This window comes from Pezoporus flaviventris, unplaced genomic scaffold, assembly GCF_033815535.1.
Source record: "Pezoporus flaviventris isolate CSIRO_AGI_PZ_B2104156 unplaced genomic scaffold, CSIRO_AGI_Pfla_v1 ptg000031l, whole genome shotgun sequence".
In the NCBI taxonomy this organism is placed as follows: domain Eukaryota; kingdom Metazoa; phylum Chordata; class Aves; order Psittaciformes; family Psittacidae; genus Pezoporus; species Pezoporus flaviventris.
Genome location: NW_026892579.1, coordinates 41,132,487 through 41,156,204, shown reverse-complemented (window position 1 = coordinate 41,156,204; position 23,718 = coordinate 41,132,487). Strand labels below are relative to the sequence as shown.

Below are 23,718 nucleotides of genomic sequence, written 5' to 3'. Positions count from 1 at the left end.
TAACTGCAGTGTTCAATGCTAAAGCCGTTTCACTGGAGCTCTGTTAATGTTGTTCATAATTTTTGTATTTTACTTTGAACAGAGAAGTATTCCTCTAATAATGGAGCTGTGTAAAACTGCACCCTATTTATCGACACGTTTAACTCCCTGCCATCTCATCTCACACATCTAAAAACATTTGAAACATCTCAGAAACATTTGAAAATAAATTCATGTGATTCTCCTCCCTCATGAGATGTAACATTGTGTTCAAATGAGTAATTGCACATTTTTTCTGACTTGAAATTTGCTGATACTCCTTCTCTAGTGCTGCTTCCTGTGAATTTGCATTTATCCTCCTTGTCTTGTGCCAGAGCTTTTGATCTGCAGTTAAGTCCCAAGCAGTAAAGTTCCAAGCAAGTCTTCCCTTCTCAAACTGCAAAATTAATTCATGTCATGACTGAAATAATAAACTTGGTGTGGGTGAAGCTGTTGCTGTCCTATGCTTTCTGTCTAAGCCTTCATGATTCTCTGTAGAAAACAGTCTCAGAATTCTCTCAACTCTGGATTACTTCACAGTCTTACTGTTACACTGAATGCAGCAGATTTGTCTACTTTTGAAGTTTTAGTTGCCTCTGTCGTTACAGCTTTACTAGCAGTCTCTCTTCCCTCATTATTAACGGTTGTTGAGGGGTGTTGTTTTTGGTTTTGTTTGCTTGTTTATTTAGGGTTTGTTTGTTTTTTTAAATATCTCCCCTTTCTCCAATGAGTTTTTCAGTCACCCTGTAATTCCTCTGTGCAATCCATGTTGGCCTAGTTTGGCTACAAATATACTTTGAGATGCTGTCTTAGAAGTCACGGTACAGTCAAGACAAGGAAATGTGTACATCTCTCCCCTTATCCACAAGACAGGCATTTTGTCCTGGGAGGCAGTCAGCTTAATCAAACGCAGTTTGTCCTTTTTTAGATCCATTCTGGCTGTTCTCATCCTTTCTTGCCTTTCAAGGGCTTGGAAGTAGACTCCAGAGGATTTGCTCCTTAATTATAATGCTGTTCCAGCCTGTAGCTTTCTGGATCCTCCTTATTGCCCCATGCGCATGGCATTTGCCCTTTACCTGTCATCAGTAGCCTCCCCAAGTTCTTGTGACCTTTCAAAGGTGATAGAGAACAGCCTGGCAATGGTGTTGACTGGCTTCTTCAGCACATTTGGGTGCGTTTGTCTTGTCTTATGGCCTGGCACATGTCAATTTTGCTTTATTGGTCCTTAACTCTGACTTCCTCTACTGCAGTACTTCACTGCCCCACGCTGCTGTTAGCTCTGGGGAGCTGGCAGGCATGTGAGCAAAGCTTGCCAGTGAAGTCTGAGACAAATAACGTCATTGAGTACCTTGGTCTTCTCCAGGTCCTTTGGCACTACATCCCCCTACCCCACTGACAGCAGCAGGCCCACATTTGCCTGTTTTTTTTATTGTCAGTGTATTTATAAAGGCTCTTGTTTCCTTTCATAACCCTGGCTAGTTTCGATTCCAGATGAGCTTGGCTTTCCCAAGTCCATGCCTGGGAGATTTCCTGCTGGGTGCCCCTTCCCTGCTTCCATGTTCCAAACCTGGTTTTTGTGCTTGAGTTGAGGCAGAGGTTACCCTTTCAAACAGACTGGCTCTGTGCCATGCCTGCTCTATTTCTCACTAACTGGAATGAACTGTTCCTGTGCTGTGAACATAATCATTTTTGAAGATCAGCCCACTCTTCTACCCTCCTCAGTGGCTTCCCACAGGATCCTGCCTGTGAATTCCCCGAACGAGCCATCATCTGTTCTTCTGAAGTCCAGGGTCTGCTGTTTTCCTTCCTCAGTTCTCTCAGGGTCTTAAATCCCACTGTCTTATGGTTGCTTCAGCCAAGCTGCCACAGACTTTGTCATCCTTGGCCAGTTCTTTCTGGTTTGTGAGTAATAGATCCGAGTGCCTTCCTGATTAGGCTTGTTGCTCAACTGGGTCAAAAGAAGTGTTCTTGGCATCTTCTGGATTGCTTGTAGCTTCCAGGTTCATGAATATGTAGGAATGGTTAAACTATTTACTGGATGTTCATTATCATTAACTCCGCTCTGACAATTTTATCTTTAATGTCATACTGAATTAACTGATCTCTGATCCCTTTTTGTTTTGCTTGTATTCACATGTGAGATCCCCTTTAATGCCTTTCTTGGGATCAAATTCCATGGGCTTTGATGCTAAACATGATCCCGCAATATACGCCTCTGCTCCTCTCTGAATATAAGCATCCACAGCTTTTCATACAATTTCTTGCCTGGTAGGAGTCTCACTCCACACAACCTGTTCGCTTTGTTTTGTTCTTCCTCTAAGCATGTATGGGGGTAGTATCAAAGCTTGCCACGCTTAAGAAAGGTTACCTCCAGTATTATGGATTCTGTTCATTGCTCCCATTATCTTTTGTGCTTGTAATAAGAATAGATTTTTAAAATGCATTTAGGCAGGAATGCATTCACTAGTGTGCTACATTTACAGAATTGAAGAGTCTGGGACCTTGCATGTTTTTAGAAGTTGTCAGAGGTCAAGATTTCACTGGTTGCATTTACAGATTCCTACAACTGCCAGCAAGAAAAATACTGAAAGTTTGTCTACAGAATATTGCACTAGAGGATACTTCAACAGGGCATTGTAGACCTGATTTTAAAAAGGGCAGAACTACATGTGTAGTGAACACAAAAAACACTTTGAGGTGGCCAGCAGCTATGTAGACATACATAAACTTGAATCATTATTTCATATGGAATGAGGGTGAGTGGATTTCAAGCCATATGCTTGCATGATCTGAAGTTGTACGTGAAGGTTACAGGGAGATATTCCTTGTTGTTTGACTGCTGTTGAACCCTCCAGGTGTGTAGGAGCAAGTTGCACCTGCAGTGCTTTGGTGTGAACCAGGTACTTCACACCCCTGTGTTACTACTGGTGCAGTGTCAGTGAATCGTGGTGCAAGGAGTAATTGAAATTTCAAGATAGGTATCTCTGCTTCTCATTACCAGAGTCTTCCCATAAGCTCAAATGATTATTAGAGGTGTGAAACAAGAGTCAGCAAAACCCAAGAGACACTTCAGTTGCTACAGCTACAGGTAGATGGTTAGTGGTTTCCAACAGTAATGAAAAGGTATATTAATAGTGACTGTAGATTTCAAGAATTCCTAAGGCGGCTCTAAATATTTAAATAACAACTTTTTTTTTACTCTAAATGAAAAATGTTAGAGAAAATTCTTGCATTCTTCAAATACATGCATTACCACAACTTTCATTTGATTTGTTTTAGATGAGAAGATTGTGGAAAAAATCCGAGCTTTACAAATGAAAGCCGAAGACTATGATGTTGTTAAGGTGATTGGAAGAGGGGCTTTTGGAGAAGTGCAGCTGGTAAGAATGTAATGATTTAATGATTAGACAGATCTATGGCTCTAGCCAAAACCTTCCTCAGTCTTGCATGCATTATATCTAAAAATGCATTCTTACAAAGATGTAGTATTATTTTTATTGTATCATGATGTCATTTCTGTGCATAGTAGACAGTACATTTGAGTTTAAGACATGATGGATTCTCAAGGACTTAAAAACCAGTTTGCTATCCTTTGATCAAATGGAAAAGAAAGTTCATGGCAATTCTAAATTTTTTTGGACGCAAGCATCACTGTATAGCAATATCTGAAACCATCCTATGAAAGCAGAAGCTAATAGTGTGACGGAAAAGCTTTTTTCTCTTGTAATTATGATGCTTTCATTCTAGTTAACTGATAACGACTCATGTAAGATTTATTTTTAAGGCATTATCTACATCGTATCCTGTATAATATCTAATGTAAGAATGGCATTACTTTTGGATTTATATTGTGGAGAAATGTTTGGTTTTTTTTAAGGCAATCACAGAATCATAGAATAGTTAGGGTTGGAAAGAACCTTAAGATCATCTAGTTCCAACCCCCCTGCCATGGGCAGGGACACCTTACGCTAAATCATATCACCCTAGGCCTCATCCAGCCTGGTCTTGAACACTGCCAGGGATGGAGCATTCACAACCTCCCTGGGCAACCTATTCCAGTGCCTCACCACCCTCACAGGAAAGAATTTCCTCCTTATACTCAATCTAAACTTCCCCTGTTTAAGTTTTAACCCATTACCCCTTGTCCTGTCACTACAGTCCCTAATGAAGAGTCCATCTCCAGCATCCCTATAGGCCCCCTTCAGATACTGGAAGGCCGCTATGAGGTCTCCACGCAGCCTTCTCTTCTCCAGGCTGAACAGCCCCAACTTCCTCAGCCTGTCTTCATACAGGAGGTGCTCCAGTCCCCTGATCATCCTCATGGCCCTCCTCTGAACTTGTTCCAACAGTTCCATGTCCTTTTTATGTTGAGGACACCAGAACTGCACACAATACTCCAGCTGAGGTCTCACAAGAGCAGAGTAGAGGGGCAGGATCACCTCCTTCGACCTGCTGGTCACGCTCCTTTTGATGCAGCCCAGGATACGGTTGGCTTTCTGGGGTGTGAGCGCACACTGAAGCCGGCTCATGTTCATTTTCTCATCGATCAACACCCCTAAGTCCTTCTCCACAGGGCTGCTCTGAATCTCTTCTCTGCCCAACCTGTAGCTGTGCCTGGGATTGCTCCGACCCAGGTGTAGGACCTTGCACTTGGCATGGTTAAACTTCATGAGGCTGGCATCAACCCATCTCACATGCGTGTCAAGGTCCCTCTGGATGGCATTCATTTCCTCCAGCATATGAACCAAACCACACAGCTTGGTGTCATCGGCAAACTTGCTGAGGGTGCACTCAATCCCACTGTCCATGTCACTGACAAAGATGTTGAACAAGACTGGTCCCAACACCAATCCCTGAGGGACGCCACTCGTTACTGGTCTCCAGCCGGACATTGAGCCATTGACCGCAACACTTTGTGTGCAGCCATCCAGCCAGTTCTTTATGCACCGAGTGGTCCATCCATCAAATTAATGTCTCTCCAATCTAGAGACAAGGATGTCGTGTGGGACAGTGTCGAATGCTTTGCACAATTCCAGGTAGATGACATCAACTGCTCTACCCCTGTCCATCAGTTCTGTAGCCTCATCATAGAAGGCCACCAAATTGGTCAGGCAGGATTTCCCCTTAGTGAAGCCATGCTGGCTGTCACCAAGCACCTTGTTGATTTTCATGTGCCTTAGCATGCCTTCCAGGAGAATCTGCTCCGAGATTTAAAAAAATTGTAAAATTATTTACATTGTTCATATTAGTATCAGTCAAATTGGTTGGAGCTGGGGAAGAATCCCCTGCAACTAGTCTTAAGACTGTATGACTCATGGGTTATGTGCAAATTTAGATGCAATTTATGTAGCAGTTAACAACCTTCAATTGGCAATTATTATTCATTTATGTCAGGTTTTAAGGCAATTTCATCGAAGTGTGACAACATGAGAATGTAACTTTCTCTCCCCTATTTCCTTCTATTTGCACTTTTTTAATGCAGAAGAATTTATGAAGTAGGGTGAGGAGTGTTTCCAAAGATTCCCAAGATTCCCCTTTTCAAATAAGACTTTAAAGCTTTATCTTTATATGCTTTTATATCCTTGCTGGCAAGAGATTAAAACCAAGCCTTCAGCAGAACCTTTTTTTTTTTTTTTTTTTTTGCGAAAGGGCTGCTGCAGGGAGCTTTGTAAGCTAGCAGTCCACTCATTGTCTTCTCACTGATAGTCATGTCAGATGGTTTGTTTTAAAGTCTTCTACTAGACATTTTTATCATTATATATGTATCCACTTACAGCAGCTAATAGAGATGCTCCTTTTCATTTACTTGCATGGGAAGTCATTGAAGAATCAGGTTGTAAGGAGGAGAGTTCCTCATTTGTTGAGGCAGGGAGGGAGAGATGAAGATTTCAATAACGGAAGTCAGGTGCATTTTTTGGAAGTTGCTCTGATGTATTTCCTGGGGGCATCCAAGAGAATTGTATTTTTAATGTGCTTCAGCATTCAAAATGCATTGGTTTTAGATGTATATTTCTAATAGCCTACAGGTTTTTATGAATAATTTCCATTTTCTTAACATTTCATTTCACATAAAATTTCTTCTCTGTTCTGGCTTAGAATGGAAACTTTTTTCTTAATTCACTGGGTCATGCACAGTTTAAAGTAGAGTTGATTTTTCAGTATATGCACTGCAGTTAGGTGCTTTGAGGGGTCTGAAGACAAACTTCTCATTTGCCTCATCATTATAATGTTGTGGTAAAATGCATAGTAACTTGGTCGTATAATGATGGTTTTGTTTTGGTTTTTCATTATTCCTATGGGGATTTTTTAATTCTTTATGTAAGCCCTTCAGGCCCCCAAATCGCGAAAGCTAAGAATGCTAGGTTCTGGAAGGGAACTTCTTTGTGTACATATAGAGCTCTTCTGTACTTCTTGCCAACTTAAAAGAACATTTGGGGGGGGGGGAAATGTAAAAAAATACAAGTATAAATCATAATGTTATGCAGTCTTACAGCTAAAAAGTAGTAGGTTAATAAACAAACAGCAATAGATCTGAACTAATATTAGCTGGTGATGAGGGCATACGTACCTAGATTTTTTGCCTCACAAGGTATGATACAAGTTTAAGCTATTGAGCTAAGCTCTGTCTATTTCTGCTCCATTCAGAATGTTAACACCACAGTTGCAGATGATGGATTTGCAGTAATCAAAATATTTTGCAACACATTCTGTGATCAAAATAGAAATTTGCTTCAGTGAGGGCTAAACGCAGAAAGAACCATAAATAAAACATGATGAAGTACATGGGTTGAATTCCTGAATGTCATGTTATCAGTGTGTGCCATTGTTCATAAATATTTGTAGCACAAATATTTGTTATGTATTAGAAATAGTTGACTATAACAAGCCAAATTTTGAGTTTATTCATATACAACATTAAATAGTCAGCTATGTCCTCCTTAATTTAATTTTGTTTCCCCAACCTTTTTGCTCCAGTCTGGCTTTTTCTTGTGAAAGAAGTGGTGTGGGAGAGACCAGCTTTCCAGATCCTAGAAGAAAAAAAAGCCACATTCTCTACTGTTGTATCATATGGCTAGATTTTTTTTAAAAAAGCCTCACTTTTCCTTCCTTATTCCCCTCAAAAATTAATTAAAAAAAAAATCAGCCCAGCCAAGTGAGCATCTGACTTTGGTGGAAAAACAATTTCCTTGTAACTTCAGATGTATTAAACTATTCTCAAGCTCTGGCCTCTGTCTTTGCTGGGTCTGTAGTGATGGGGAAGGCAAAGAAAATAATTGCCAACTGCCAGGTTGCTTCTGTTATGCAGTGCCATGAATAAAAGTGACTGGTGTCTAAGGCAGACAGATAAATTGAATTATGGTGCTTAATATGTTACTTGTGGTTTATGCAGAAACAGTAATTTATGAAAGCACATCCTGAGTACCTCTTGTTTGTTTTCAGTGAGGAAAAGTCCTATTGATTTGATATTGAAGCATCTTTAGTTCCCTCTCCCTGGTCTAATTATAAAGCTCTGTTAAGTTGCAGTGACACAGCAGGCTGACTAGATCATGTACTCAAATAGAAAACTAATGCAAGGCTAGCTCTTGTATTTGGGTAGCAAAGAATGGTTTGGGTGATAGTCTTCACTATGTGATTTCTTAGTGTTGCAAATCAGTGGTTGGTGCTGGTTTAGTTTTTTTCCATTAAGTGCTTTCCTTATTAGGTTTAGTCCCCCAGCCACTGCTGATGTGTACCTTGTGTAGTAGTATAAATAAATATAAATAAAGCAGTTGTGGTCTATAATATATATAAAAATATATAAATAAATATTATATAAATATTATATATAATATATGGAATTATATATAATGTTATATAGAAATGATATATAATGTTATATGAAAATTATTTATCATATAATAAAATATAAATCTATAAATAAATATAAATAAAGCAGTTCTGGTCTATTACCTGAAAATTATCAGGGCATGAACTTCGATGCTCTATCTATAGTAATTTCTTAGGATTCTATTCAGGTAATTCAGGATATTTGTGATTATTTCAAACCTTAGAATTCATTTCACAACTCCACTCTAGGATCTCTATTTTCTCATATCATAAAAGAGATGGTACCATGATCAGTATGCATACTCAATCTGATAGCTTCAAATGGATATGTTACATTTTTGCTTACATGTAGTCTTCTGACATGAGTGCTGTAGAAATTGGGGATTTAGTTTGCATGTACTTGTTTTCTGAAAGTCTTAGGTTGATGAAGCAGAGTAGTGGGAAATTCTTACTTCTTCATGCATTTTCGTAGGTTAAACAAGGCCATGTTACTCAGTGCTAATGGCATGAAGGGATTTTCCTACCTATTTTGAGAGTGAGCTGTAGTGAGCTGCAGTTTAAATTTGGCAGTTCATTTAAACAGTTGGAAGAAATTGAAACATCATGACAGTTTAATACATGAATAATCTGCTATATGAGGCAATATATGTATGCACAAATATAGCTCTGGGTAAAGAGCGCAGTGGCTAGCAGCTAAACAGACAGACAGTCTCCAGCAGCCATGATGGTGATAAAGGAGTATTATCACTGGTAGGTCTGTGCACCTGTAAGGTGTCCCAAGACACCAGTCGTTGGGTGTGCCGGTATGCTTGTTGTTGCTTTGGTTCCTTCATTTTTGTACAGAGAATGAATCTCTGTTGAAAATACCTCAAGAAATAATTTAGCCAACTAATAACCTATTGGCACCACCCTCAGAAGGTGTACAGACTTTGGTTTCTGGTCCCTCTAGCCCTGTGCTTTGCTTCTCCTGTGCGAGTGCATCAGGCTTTTTTGACTTATCTGACTTATTCCCTAAATAGTGTGAAACAATTATTCTTGTAAATGAAGGCAGTGATGCAAACTACACACTGGCAAGAATACGTTACGATTTGAGGAACTGTAAACTACTGAATATGTTGCAGAGCTTTACATGAACAGTCACAGAAAATGCACCTTCAATTGAACATATTTCAATTGAATATCTTTTTGAGGTTGCTGGTCTTCATGTTTCTTGTGGTTTTGAGCAGGGTTACAAAAGCTCTGCTTTATGGAGTAAAGTTTGTGGTGTACCACCTTGTCTTTGTAAGTAATCCATGTGGGATTAGTAAATAGGAAGGAGATAGTTTTCAAAATCCTCTTTAAGGACACCTTCACTTGATGGTTATTAGTGTCTTAAAATATACAAGTTTATAGAGTTCTTGACACATGTAGGTAATGCATTTCTGTTTTGGTGTTTGGTTGGAGGTTTTTTTGATCTGCCTGTATAGAAAGCTGTTGGATAGTGCTAAACTATGCAAGATACTAATGCTAAAACTTTTGTACCTATATCTTGAGAGCAAAAACCTGCGATTCCAAGAACAGTAAATTCATAAATAATCCAGTTTCAGTTCATGTTCTCACTCTTTCCAAGATTACACACACACACACACACCTACTCCTGTTTCTAGAGGTCATTCCTGTTGGTTTCAGCAACATTAATGTTTACAGCTCCTCATGAGGAAGAGGCTGGTGTAAACCAAATAGGTGCCTCTCTGAAGCTTTGCACTGCAGCTGTAATGAACCTGAAACATTTACAGCTGTTCAGGAAAAGGGCCTATTAAATATTCTTTCAAGTAGCATAATTAAACTCGGACATTGTGTAAAACTAAGAGGTTGAGGGAGATGTTTTAATGTACTAAATGGGAGGCTTTTAAATGCACCAGAAAATCTTAACCATTTGGTTCCGATTTCACAAATTAGTCCACTGAATTTTTTATTTTCATGTGGAGAGTATACGCTGAAACTTAAGATGCAGTTCGATTTTTTTCTGCTGACTCAAGACAGCTGAATACTTCTCACCTTGATTTCAGTAAGGAATACTCAAGTATGTTAAAAACCTGGTCCTTTAGTAGTTGTTTCATAAAATAGCAAAAATCTTTAACAGAGCAATGACTTTACAGTCTGTACCTTAAGGATCTTGTTTCATATCGGTATTCAGATGAAGTTTTCAAAAATATTTTCAGATTTTGTCTTAAGAGTTCTAATTTCAGTTTTCCAACAAGATTTATGTTATTAATTTTACACCATGTAAAGTAAATTTAAGAACTACTTCAGCAACTGGAGCAATGTTTTTTTCTGGAAAAAAAAAAAAAAAGAATTGTAAGAGCCTGAAGTGAACTGCCTGCAGAATTTCTAACATGAGTAAATACAAGGATAGATGGTATTTAAATAAGAAAATACAAGCAGAGTTGCATTTTATTTCTCCTTACACAATGGAACTTTTAATGAGCATTTTCTTTTTATTCTGTAAACAGAAATCTTTTGTGTGTGTGTGTGTTCTGGGTGATTTGAAGTGCGCACGTTTACTCAGGAAATGTTAAGAGCAGCATCCCAGTTTTTTTAGGGAAAGATGGTACTTTTCTCATTCTAAGTTGTGGGTTTGGGTTTGTTTTGGTTTTTGGGGGGATGGTTGGTTGGTTGTTTTGTTGGGGTGGGGGTTGAGGTGGTTAGTTTCAGTTTGAGTAAGCAGACTACTGGAGTCAGCTCTCATTCACCATGGCTATGAAGATAAAAATGAGTATGTGCTTGTATAGGTGCATCTTCAGTAAAACCTCCTAAGGGCTCCTGCAGCCTGAGGCGCATCCTTAAGCTCCTCTTCTGGGGTTGCAGCAGCAGCAGCTGCAGCAGTTGGCCAGGCTCTGGCATATGTTACTTCATTTGGCATCCTTCTTGTCCCACTCTACTGTATTTTTCTGAAGCAGCTGTTAGGTTTTTCTTTCCAGGTTTGGAAGTTCTCAAATCTTTATGGTGTAGAAAACTGGGTATATGAAAACCTGGAGGCATTGCATCCCAGAAAGCAGCTTGCACACAGGAAACATATACTATGCCAGTATTAATTTTTTTTTTTTTTTTTTTGCAAGGTACTTTAAAAACATTGTTTCTCTTCTATTTTAACCAACAGGTTCGCCATAAAATGACACAAAAGGTTTATGCAATGAAGCTACTCAGTAAATTTGAAATGATCAAGAGATCAGATTCAGCCTTTTTCTGGGAAGAAAGAGATATCATGGCCTTCGCCAACAGCCCATGGGTGGTTCAGGTAAGGATGATGAGTAGTAGTAAAATAATAATAATAAAGCCATACATTTTTCCCAGTCTTGAGCTGGTTTTGAGTTCACATTGAAACTCAAATCATGGTTTAGGTTCAGATTTTATTTTTTAAAACATGTTTGCAGCACTTTCTCCGAGTTCTATGTATTTGTGTTAGACAGTAGATTAATTTACATTTTAGTCACTACAAATGCATCATGAAACAATTAAACAGGTTTTTGAAATACCTACACAATTATTTGGAATAATAGGTTACCTTTCCAGCTCAGAAAAATCTGTATAGAAATATAGAAACAAATGTCAACATTGTTTCCATTCTTTCCTCATGATACAGTCAATGGATCACAGGCAATTAGTAGTGGGAGTGCTTTAAGTAGTTCTTCTCTTTTCATTTGTGATTTGGTAGATGGATGAGTGCACACTGGGTCTCCTGTAAGACCAGGAGGTTGTAGCAGTAGTTTGCTTGAAACCATCTTCATGTTTAGTGGTCAGCTCAGACGTAATATCCAAGTAATGGAAAGTTGACTTCCTCAGCTGGTTTTGAACACTGTTGCTTGAAGCTCTCTCGTGACATGTATCATCATCATGTTTGTAGTAGAATTGTGCCTTCTGGAAGAATAAGTACTGAATATTGCAGTTTGTTGTAACTTGTAAATTATACCAGTTAATAAATGAGAAATGAAAGTGTATGCTTAGAGAAACTGTTAGTACTTCAGTTTGTTAAATAATTAATATACTTAAATGCTCTCACATATATTGCCAGCTTCTGTGTATTTAATAAGTAAAGACTGGCCTTCAGGTTTCCATATGTTCTTCATAGCGCTTTGCCTTATGTATGCAAGAAATGCTTTACAAAGTTTTTTTATTTAGATGTTTTGCTCTTCTTAGAATATTCTGTGTTCTTACCTATATTCAGCAGGAATACTTAACCAAATAGATTAATTTTTATCTAGTTCTTTGTTTTTGTTCTCATGACAGTAGTTGTCTGGAATGATTTTTACTTTTCACTTGCAGCTGAGAGTAACAAGAAATGTACGACACTCAGTTTTCAAAGGAAAGTGTAGCAACTGTGCTATAAATGTGTGTGTTTGTAAATTGCAACTGCACTTTGATTCATTTGTCATTATGCTTTCTGTGATGAAGTGTACTCGTGTGTTATATTTAGGGATTGTGTCCAATGTAATAGGACATTGAGCTGGCTTTAAGAAAATGTAGGTCCTGTTCTGAGCTAGAAACTGGGACGAATCACACTGCTTCGCTGTGCTGCCTTTTTTCTGTGAAAAACAAGTGAAACCAGAGTACTAGATAATTTAGATTTTTTTTTTTCTTAAAGCCCTTGAGGGCAGTAATGAAAGTGCTATATAAAGGCATAGTGTTGTTATTAATTATTGTGTTATATTAATATCTTTACATGTGAGAATGCAGAGGGTGTTTTGGATTTTAATTTAGATTTTAATGACCATTACCATATATATTGTATATTTGTGAAAACAAATACATTGCAGTATATATGTATTTATAACATAGGTCTTCTGTCTGTAATATACAGTTAATTTTTATCTAAAGGTCAAATCTCAATAGTAATGGTCCTGCCTTTCATGGTTCCTCATCCTCTACAAACTCCCTGTTCCTGATTTTTCTCCTTTCCACACATCTTCTTTTGCAATTGAATTTTGTGTGGGTAACTTAAAGGTGTGAATGATCTTAGTTTTTAATGTAAAAGAGCAGTATTCCCTGAGAAATAAAGTGAGAGACTTTCAGATTGAACATTGGTTAGTAATGCTTTTGTTAGTTTGGGCTGTTTTCAGACCTGGTGATCGCTGAGTGAAATCTCTAAAACTTCAGCCCCCTATGGCTAAACTTACTTTCACTGCTGTGCTAGTGGGAAACATACAAGCTGCAACCTATACCAGACTATTATTTTATTGTTAAGCTTAATTTCTTTGTATTGTGTTATAGCTGCCTTCAGGAGCATTTTTTTTGTTTCTTATTTCAGTATATGTGTTGATTTAGGATAAAATCAGAAGTGACGTGTTTTTGTAAAGTTGTACAGAGATAAGGAGATTTAGATGCTATTCACTATTTTGCTATTTTCAGATCAATACATGATGCTCCCTAGCTCAGATTTGGTATTTTGCATTTTGACTCAGTGATAATTTTTAATGCCAAGAAACATGCATATGTAGAAGCTCACACTCCTGAAATAATCAGGAAATCGTCTTTCATTTTCTTAAAATGAGGGGCTTTTGAAGTTCATTAAATTTGAAAGTACTGTCATAATTAATAGAAAATGTAGATTATTTAAATACACAAAATAGTTACATTAGTCTTGAAAACATATACTCAGGTTTAATGAAACTTCAGGTTAAAGTCCTTTACTCTTTTTCCTAGCTGTCTCTAAGAAGTAATTTTGGTTTTTTTTCTTTTTTTAATGTTGCAGCTATTTTGTGCCTTTCAAGATGACAAATACTTGTACATGGTAATGGAGTACATGCCAGGTGGAGATCTTGTAAACCTCATGAGCAACTACGATGTGCCTGAGAAATGGGCCAAGTTCTATACAGCTGAAGTTGTTCTTGCTCTTGATGCAATTCACTCGATGGGCTTGATACACAGAGATGTGAAGCCTGACAATATGCTTTTAGATAAATATGGGCATCTGAAGCTGGCAGATTTTGGCACTTGCATGAAAATGGATGAAGTAAGTATGCTACTGAATAATTTATCATCTGTAAAACTGTAATTCTAAGGTTATTTTCTTATGAATTACACTATCCAAAGGGATATTCATCAAATTGTACACTTGGTTGGAAAGCTATTCCTTGTTTCCTAGTTTTAAATACAAGAGTGCTTTAAATAGTGCAACCTCTTCTATAATAAAACTCTTCTGGCACACAAAAGAACCATGTAAACTCACTTTTTGTTATTTTTCTTTCTGTTATTTTTGAAGGCATGTGTGTTTATGAATTTCTGAGGTTAATCTTTTTTTGGCAAAAGCGTGTGAGACAACTCCTAATTTGGAACATTAGTAACCTTGAAATAATTCATAAATGACATTTTTCTGTAAATGAAATTATTTTTTAGGCGCAGTACGGTCCCTATTTATCTTTTACTGTCTAATTGTTCTCATAGCATCCTCTAGTGGTCATTAAAATGTCACAGTAAGGCAGCAGTGGCATGTGTGATACACTGAATAAATTTATGTTAGCTATTTCTCAAGATGTCATACATTTTTAACTGTTCAGATTTTACTGTGTAGAGCCATCATAGTTTTCTGATGAGATTGTATAAGAATATTTTATTTTTTTAATAAATAAAAAAAGGGTGTAATACTCTACATAGACTTAAAAATTACGCTACCTTTAGGAGTTTGCACTTTTAACATCTTCCCTGACAAACAGTATTATGCTGTAATTTATGCAATATATTCTGGTGAAAAATTACAACATTCTAAAAAAAACTATATATGAATTTGCATAATGATTTGCTGGGCCTTAGGAAAGTTTCTGTACTAATGTTGGCAAAAAGCATCCTTCTAAGTTCATTTGCTTTAATACATTAGATATTTTTCTGTATTGTTTAGGAAGTGTTCAATGCAGTCTCTGCAATGTACTTAATTTGTGTTTGCACCATTAAGTTAATGTCTCTTCAGGGGTAGCTAGATAGAATCTAGATAGAGACAGAAGTACTGTCTCTGGTTTGGGTTTGTTGGATTTTTTCCCCCCTGTGACCCTGTGACAATATATCAACTTAATTGAACAACTGCAGCTGTTTATGGCGATTGAGTGCTCTGTTTAGTTTTGCTGATATTGTAGTTATTATTCTAAAGGCATAGATTGTTTACTCCATTTTGATGGTTTACGTGCCTGTATTTTAGGGTACAGTGTTTATTTTGAAAAAATTAAAAGTAGTACTTGATCTCTTCGTTTACTCCTTAAAAAAATGAATCTCGGTTTTGAGCCAGTAGGCAGTCAGCCTTAAGGGAATTTGATATTCATCATAAGAGACAATGAAAAAAAAAACCAGCTCAAAAAGTTCATAGTATAAATCTACCAAGAAAGGATGATCCTTTGTGGTATTTTAGAGATCCCAGAAATGGTAAACCTAAGCCTCTTTTCCTTTTTTCCTTTTTTGTTGTTTTTGTTAACAGAATGGAATATTAAAATGTGGATGCTCACATTATAAATGTGAGAAGTGCATGCTCATTTCTTGTAAGGAATTTTGGTGAGCACCAGTTTGGACTGGGTATCATCAATGAAGCAGTGATTTCCTAAAGACGTTAATTTTTTTAACAGATTACATTTTAACTTCTTTGTGTTTCTCAGACTCAGTGGAATGGCAAGTATCTTTTATACAGGAAGCTTTACAAGTTGAGAGGTTCTGGATTGTCTCCAAATCTCATGCTACTTCTTACAAAACATGAACACATCCCAGCTGTGTAAATATGATACTGGTGTTGGCAGGATGATTTCTAAAAAATATATGCTTACTCAATACTTATTTATTTTTTCTGATTTGGAGTTCTTTAAGCAGTTGTGCACATTAGTATTTTCCTTGTGCTGTTGAGAGCCCAGGAAAACTCTGCTGCAGTTTCACGAGAGACTTTTTTTACCTTTGCTGTGGACTTGAATTCGGTGTCCTGTTAAGTTTTCCAGGCCAGTCCAGACCTCTGGAGCAGAATTCCTTCTTACCAGTATGTGAAAACAATTGCTAAGTGGTTTAGTGATCTTTTCTCACATAGAAGGAACTGGTCTATTTATATAATTCAGTTGTGATGGTTTGGGGGTTTGTAGGCTCCTTTCATGTTTTGCTTTTTTTAAAATCTGCAACAAGGTATTTCTGCAATTGAATAAAGATTGGAGTTGGCCTCAAAGATTCCTCAGGTCCAAATTGTGGTTCCTGTTTGTTTGTTATTTAGGTATGATAAGGTAACCCAGGGCAGGTTTCATCAGACTAATGTTCAGGTTTTCTGTGAGAAACTAAGCTGTAGTTGGCTTTAGCAGGTACCGTAGAGTCCGGAAGTGTTGCTGGGCTATAATACTGCCTTGTGCTAACTGTTTTAGAAGAGCACAGGTTTATAGGTATCTGTTGAAAAGAGCTGTGACCAAAAGGAGGCAAGTTTACCATTTGGGATTATCACCTCAGCTCAAGCAGTTCAGCTGAAAGAAGGGATGTGTACCCTTTCTTAGAACTCAATTTATTTCTCACTGAAACTTGTCCAATACTCTCCTGGATCCTTCTTGCTTCAGTTCATTGTCTGCAGCACTCATGCAGTGCTAACACCTGATCTGAGCTACCCTAATGTTTCCACAAAAGTACTCTTCAGCTCTTGTTTACAGAAAAGAACTTCCTGAGAGAGTTGAAAGCCTGGTTCTCAGCCTTGGATCAATACAGTGAGTCATTCACGTCTGATGGAGATGCTCTTGAGACTGAAAACTAAACTGCTTTGTCTTCAGCAATATAATAGTTCTGAATGATGCTAGGAAGCACTCCAGCCTCACTGCTAAGCTGTCCCGTAAGAACATGCTGTTTCTGCTGGACAGCCTTTTTAATCTTTGCACATCTCTCACATAGTTGCAGAAGATACGTTCCAAGATCCACCTTGATCTTTTTGAGGTGATGAGAAAAATGCTGGCCTGAGACTCCCAAAAGGAAGCTTTGTATGAGAACTGCTATAGTAAGTGTGCTTCTTGTGCATAAAACAGGTTTAGTATTCGAAACACAGGAGCAACACCATGTCCAGAGAAAACAGCACGCTTTAGATCTCTTCAAATGCTGAAGTACAGAAGGCAGTAGTCATCATGCAGAATGTAGGGACTATTGAGATGTCATGTACTGCCATGTATTGCACAGAGAGGACTTAGCTGTTTACTTGGCTTTGATGCCAGAGATCATAGAAGCTAGTCTGACTGTGGTGTTAAGAGTGTCCTGTACCTACAAATGCATACAGAGCAACACCCAAGTTTTTTGAAAGAGTAAGTGTGCAAATGAACAGAAATCTGGGAATACCATATTCAGTTGATAGTGGACCAACCTCCCCAGGGACGTGGTAGAATCCCCATTGCTGGAGGTTTTCAAGATGCAGTGGGACAGGGTGCTAGATAATCTCATCTAGGCTCCCTGTCCCATGACAGATTGGGCCAGATGATCTTTCACGGTCCTTTCCAACCCATGCTGTTATGTGATTCTGTGAATGCGTTTTTAGATATGTTCCTGAGACAGAAGGTAGAGAGTTTTATGAGGTACAGAGAGATAAAGTCCATTGAAAACTGGTGTTAGCATGTAGCAGGGCCCTTTCAGCTGCAGAAATATATTTTGGGGTTTTTTTGCTATTCATTTTTTTGCCATCTTGTCTGAAAACTTAACAGCGTTTTTACCTGGGGTTCTTCAGCATCTGTAATGTCATTGGAAAGAACCAGCCGTCAGACTTGGGTAGGGCTAGTGCTTTTTTGGCACAACCTTTGCTTTGTTTGCATAAGACTTAATAAAGTATCAACATATATAACATTAAAAAGCACGTATTAATTACAGAGGAAAGGGAAATGAGGTGTTATTAAGTGCTTAAGTGTCAAAGTGACAAGGCTGTGACTGAATCTGCAGTCTTCATAGAAATCTTTCAGAACTGTGACTTGGTTTTTAAAGAAGCTTCTTACACAGGGAGAGATTCAGGTGGCTTCAGCCAGTCTTCACTGAGTGAAGATTCAGACTTTCCCTTGTTCTAGTTTTGCATTTGGCTAAGGAGGATATCAACATGCACCAGTATCAGAGTCCTCATTAAGATGCCGTAGTCCTACTAGATCAGCAGAATCACGTGAGCCTAGAACAATTCCTCCAGTGCACAAAGCAAACTAAGGCTAAAGCTTCAGAGATGACCTGTAGGTTAGTGCATAGAGTGCTGTTACAAGCAGGATTTTCAAATGTTTCCTGCTGCATGCCAGATGCAGTTTTGAATGTTTTCAGCTTTAGATTTATGGAAGCTTTGGGCTTTAATTTCCCAGTATCAGAATGTGTTCATCTGTATTGTCCTTTGTCCAAAGGATGCATTAGTTCTTCTGGAAAGAATTAACTTCATTTTCTTATTCCAGGATGATCCAAGCTCTGTGTTGTCTGGTTCATAGTGTAGAAAGCAGAAGTTAACCTGCTCTTTATTCCGTAGCTGGCAAGTTAAAACTTCCTTTAGGTTTCAGCTTCAGTGTGGAGTTCTAGAAAATGGTAGGCATTTGGTGGGAGGATATTTGAAGAGACTCCTTAGATCTCTGCAGTATTTAGTCATCCCTTTAGTTTTTCCCTGCTAATTCTTACTTTCTAGGATTCTGGTTCACTACGTAAATGAAAGCTTTTGGCAGTTCATATTGTGTATGAAAAAAGTACCGTAATTGGATGTCTGATTTTTAAATGTCAATACGATTCCCAATGCAAAGGGATTTTCTTCCTTTCTTTAATATGTATTTTGACTTTATATGTTGCTGCTAGTATTTTGTATTAATATTCAGAATTAATCTGTATTGCCATTCGTGCTGATAGCAAAATGCAGAAAGAACTTTGTAAGATGACTTAGAAAATATTTCAGCCTGAGAGACAGGATAAAAGATGAGTGTATTTTTGGTACTTCCCTAACTTCATCCAGGATTTCATTTCATTCACCCATCTGGTCTCTCTGGAATGAATGCAGTGAACTTGATTAAAGGGAAAAAGGCTTATAATCGTGCCTCAGCATGCTGGCAGATCTGACGATGCTTCTGCATCATTTTGGTCCTGCAATTTTAGTCTCTCACTGTGAAGCAGAGGATGAAGCATCATTCCATTAATACAACTCTGTAAATATGTTAATAAAAATAGCTTTTAAAAAGAAAATAAGCTTTGCTATCTTTTATAAATAGTGTTTCTTTTTTTTTACCTTTAAGTAAAAAACAAGGTGTGACTATAAAAATTTACCTATTAGTTGATTTATTGTCTGAATTAGAAACAACTGTTACATATCTGCTGTGTAGGGCCTAGAACTCACAGCTTGTCAAAATCAATCTGAAGTTTTTCCCTGAATTCAGTGAGATAAAGAGTAGTGTGATATAATGTGAAGGCTCATATTGAAACCAATTGTAAAAATATTAAAATTGGTCTGGTTTTGAAAGATATAACCAAGAAAGAATGCTATGGAGTAGTCAGGGGCGAGCACATTACCAGCAATTGTCCTTTCAGTCCTTAAGCTTCTGGAGTGAAAAATGGAGTCTTTCAAACACATTACTCAAAACAGATATTTTGGGCTGTATTTTTTATGTTTTTTTCTGGTCTACTAATAGACAAATTGTGTAAAGACTCGGAAGTATTTTCAATTGAGCTGTTTGAATTCTTACTGTTGCACAGACAGGTATGGTGCGCTGTGATACAGCTGTGGGAACCCCCGACTACATATCACCTGAAGTTTTGAAGTCACAAGGGGGTGATGGTTATTATGGACGGGAATGTGACTGGTGGTCTGTAGGAGTTTTCCTTTTTGAGATGCTAGTTGGTAAGTGGTATTTCTTTTGCTCATCACATTATTGTTGAGTCTTAACTGTGCCCTCAGATGTACTTCACTGCAGGGGGTTGGTTGTACTTCACTGTCTAACAGCTTCTGACTTTTGGGTGATGTTGCTTTATTCCTGTTCGCTTTTCTCTCTGGCTGCTTTTTACTCTTAGGCTGCAACAGCTGTTTGCGTGCTTGCTGAGTGATTAGTTCCCTGACTCGGTTCAGCTTAAAACTTAATTCTTAGAATAGTTTTAACTGGGGTCAGCACCTCACCATCTCACGAACATTTGTGCCACCTCAGGGGCAGTACTGAGTTTTCAGCAATAAAGAGATGGGAAAGGAGTAGGAAGGGCACAACTGCCCTTCTATCTTTCTCTTTTTTCCCCCAGTACTAGCAATGGCTTCTATTAGATGAAAACAACTGTGAAAGTATTGCTTGATTCTTTCTTTTATGCTTGAGTCAGGATTTTCCAGTAAATTACACTGGACTGCTATGGCAGCTAACATTGAATATAATCTGTTAAGTAGATGAGTCATCTGCATCTTAAAATGCAGTGAGGATCAGTATTATAGTCTGGTAGCAAAACACTGATTATAGAAGGATGGAATCAAGCATATAATTATTAAAAATCCAAATCAGCATGTTCTGGGAATATTGCAGATTTGATATATCTGGTATCCTGAGCCAGGAAAGATATTTGGATGTATTAGAGAATCTCTGTGTCTTTCAGAATTAAGGCATTTTGACTTACAAAAAGCATGTTTTATAATTGTCTCTCATAAGCAATTTTAGCAATAAAGTTTTTCTGTTATTAAATATTTGACATAGCTGTCCAGAATGTTTTGTCAGTGTCTTATTTTTCCCCGTCCTTTCATCTGAGGGAGGATTCTCCCCTTCTGAGGAAAACATTTTTTTTAAAAAAAAAGGTTACGTACTTTATCCATATCCTCCACATTTCTAGAAAATATATATATATTGTTTGTATTTGTGTATCGCATTCTGCCTATGGTCTTCTAAAACATTATGCTTTAAAGAAAGCACAGAAAGCATCCTCTTGTTACAGTTTTAGTAAAGACAGTACTAATGAAAATGGTACTGCTTTTTATTGTGCATTTAATTAAAAGCTAAAGTATAAGTCACAGGATGAATCTTAACATTAATTCAGCGATTTAGGATTGTTCTGAAGTGTGTCCTAAATAAAAACTGTTTCTGAGACTAAAGAAGGTTTGGAATGAGGGAAGCAGCAGTGAATGTCAGTGATCCCCTCCTCCAGTGTGCTGATGTAGCAGCCAAATGAATTCACTAGAAGTCTAGATGTTTTAATTCAAGCTGTGTGTCCTAATGTCTTCTTTTGCCATAAAATGATAGACTAAAGGTAGGATTCTTGCATTTAGCTTTCAAAAAGACTATAAATGTGTTTTGTCCATTTGTCTGTTTATACATTTTTTCACATACTTAGCTTTTGACATTTTCAGTACCTTGTTGGAAGCATGGAGTCAGTATACTCACTGCCCTCCCAGGTGATCCCTACCTGCGCACAGCACACGGGATGGAGGAAAGAGGCTAGCTCATGCAATTGATTGGTTGTTCACCTTCCTCATTAAACCTGTGGATTAGCTGTGGGAAAGCATTTATGTAAAAGTTGCAGCCTCTTCATTACTGACTGGAACCATTTGTATATTCAAAATGTTGTCAGTTAACTTGAATGTCAGTTATCTTTATTGCTACTGATTCTTTTCAGTTGTCCCAGTTTTACCTATCTTAAGGATATTCCAAAGAAACTAGACTTGACTGAAGTCAATACTGCAAATCTAGGGTTTGAGTGGGTGAAGAAAGTCTGTGATTTTAAATGCACCATGCCCACTGTGGGCACCCAAGCTAATGTAATTTGTCAGACAACAAGATTTATTAATATGGGTTTAACAGTGCAGTAACACACTTTGAAGGCTCCTGCTCAGAGCTGATTTGCCTTAGGCACCTCTAGGGGTAGTCAGAGTAGACCTACATGCCTCTGAACCAGTCTTTGGAGAGCTTTGGTGGAGTCTTTTGAACAAATATGCATTAGCAAAACTAATGAGTTTCAGTCCATTATTCCCATGGAAGCACTTAAAGATGGGGATTTATCTGGATGTCAGCTGTCATGTAAATTAGAAACCACAGTGACAGTTTCCAGGTAGAACAAAAGATGTAGTTCACTGGGTAAAATTTTGGTAGTGGCATGCAGGATGGGAAATGATATAGTTTGTCACACAGGCATTTTAGAGAAGGAACATTTTTAGTAGTGTACCTTACTTTGTCCCTTATGTTCCCTTTACTGCTTGTGATTTTTCAGTAAAACACTATTTTAGGTAAAAGTGCTTATAGACTTTCCTTTATGTATTTGTCTTTTTCAACTTATATGACTTGAACATGACTCAAAATCCCAATCCATTTACTTTTCTTTTCAGGTGATACTCCTTTTTATGCAGACTCACTAGTAGGAACATACAGTAAAATTATGGATCATAAGAACTCATTACATTTCCCGGATGATGTGGAAATCTCTAAGCATGCAAAGAACCTTATCTGTGCCTTTTTAACTGATAGGTAAGTGTATGCATTATTCTGGTACTGGTTTTATTTTGGCTGGTAATTAGTATGTATTGTAAAAATTAATTCCTTCCATTACATCTCCTAATCTCTGTTCAAACCTCTTCTGCAAAGTCTACTACTCTCTAGTTTTTCTTCTGGAGTGTTTTTTCCAGGTATCGTGTTTTATTTCCATGAGCAGTTCTGACAGCTCCTGTTAACAACACAGTTTGTGCCACACAAATCCTTCTAATTGTAGTGTGTAATATGTAACAAACTTGTAAGATTGAAAGTGATTTGTAAGCTCCAGCGCAGGGACCAAATTGTTGTGCCCAGTGTTTAAGCAGGTGTTACTTTAAAAAAAGCAAATATTTTCGTAAAATAAGCATGTGTATACTGAATTTAAGCTTTCTTAGAATGTTTGAACTTTTTTTCATTTGCTTTGCGTTGCATTGACATGTATAGCAAATATAAGAAACCAGCAATGATACTGTTTTGGCTGTAAATAAATCCTAGAGGACGCCCATTGCAGAGCTGAGACATTTATTGATACTAAGCTGTGTAAGCTTTTTCTTCGTGTAAACATTTACATTCTTTTTAATTCCAGAAAGCAGAGATCGTCTTCAATTACTCTCATTTAAAAGAACATCACTGTAGGTCCATGGTTAACTTTGGATTGATGATGCGTTCTTATGCTTTCCTGTGGCCACCTGAACTTGGTTACAGCAGAGCAGCTAACCTTTATAGAATGAGGGACTGGGGGAAAAAAATTACCCTGTAATGGTTTTTGCATTCAAGGAGAGATTGTTTTCTCTGTTGAGCAAGGTTGCGGTTGCTCAGGAAGGATATGCTCTAACAGCGTTTTTCACCCTTAGTAGCTGAAGGGTAGAGAGCAAATACGAGTAGAATTTAATAATGTAAATGTGGCGAGGTGTACTTCCACTACGTGTGTCCGTCTTCCTGTTTATATTAATACAGAGCTCGAGCGATTTATTTGAAACAGATGCCTTCTTTCAGTATGCGTGATCACTGCTGAAACACTTAAAGAAGGAATAAGCATCGACCCTATGATTTATTAGTACTTTTACACACATTGTTTTTATGTCCTGTTTTTGCAGATAGTTTTAAGAGAGACTCTTGCAGTCAAACTAAAAGTTTCTTGTTGCACTTAAGATTTACTTCACTGCAAATATCAGAAAAAGATATGTCAGGGTTAGTTACGGGGCAGAGGATGAAATTCTTAAGATTTTTATTTGAGTCCAGCTTTGAATAACTGTTCTGTGCAGTAAGTTAGACCTTCCTTCACTTGCGTCTTAAGGTCTGTCATGTGGTTTGGCAGACATGAAACGTCTGCAGTTCTTTTTCCCCTCAGGGGTTTTGGGGTTTTGTTTGTGTTCTTAGTTTTTTCTTAGCTTTTGCTTCAGTGCTCTCTTTCTTGCTTTACTCCCCACGTGGACATTTTAGCAGTCGTGGGGAGAGGGCGTGCTAAGAACCAGAGTACATTTTATAT

General features: G+C 37.7%; 1 protein-coding gene across 3 annotated transcripts in view; it reads left to right on the top strand.

Moving 5' to 3' along the window:
* Positions 1-23,718, top strand: part of ROCK2 (Rho associated coiled-coil containing protein kinase 2) — a 102,408-nt gene that overhangs the window by 51,016 nt on the left and 27,674 nt on the right. For all 3 annotated transcript variants that reach the window (XM_061460808.1, XM_061460810.1, XM_061460811.1), the window contains exons 3-7: positions 3,298-3,398; positions 10,985-11,122; positions 13,574-13,834; positions 19,495-19,639; positions 22,088-22,226. In XM_061460808.1, coding sequence (XP_061316792.1) covers positions 3,298-3,398; positions 10,985-11,122; positions 13,574-13,834; positions 19,495-19,639; positions 22,088-22,226 — 784 coding nt within the window. The remainder of the gene's footprint in view (positions 1-3,297; positions 3,399-10,984; positions 11,123-13,573; positions 13,835-19,494; positions 19,640-22,087; positions 22,227-23,718) is intronic.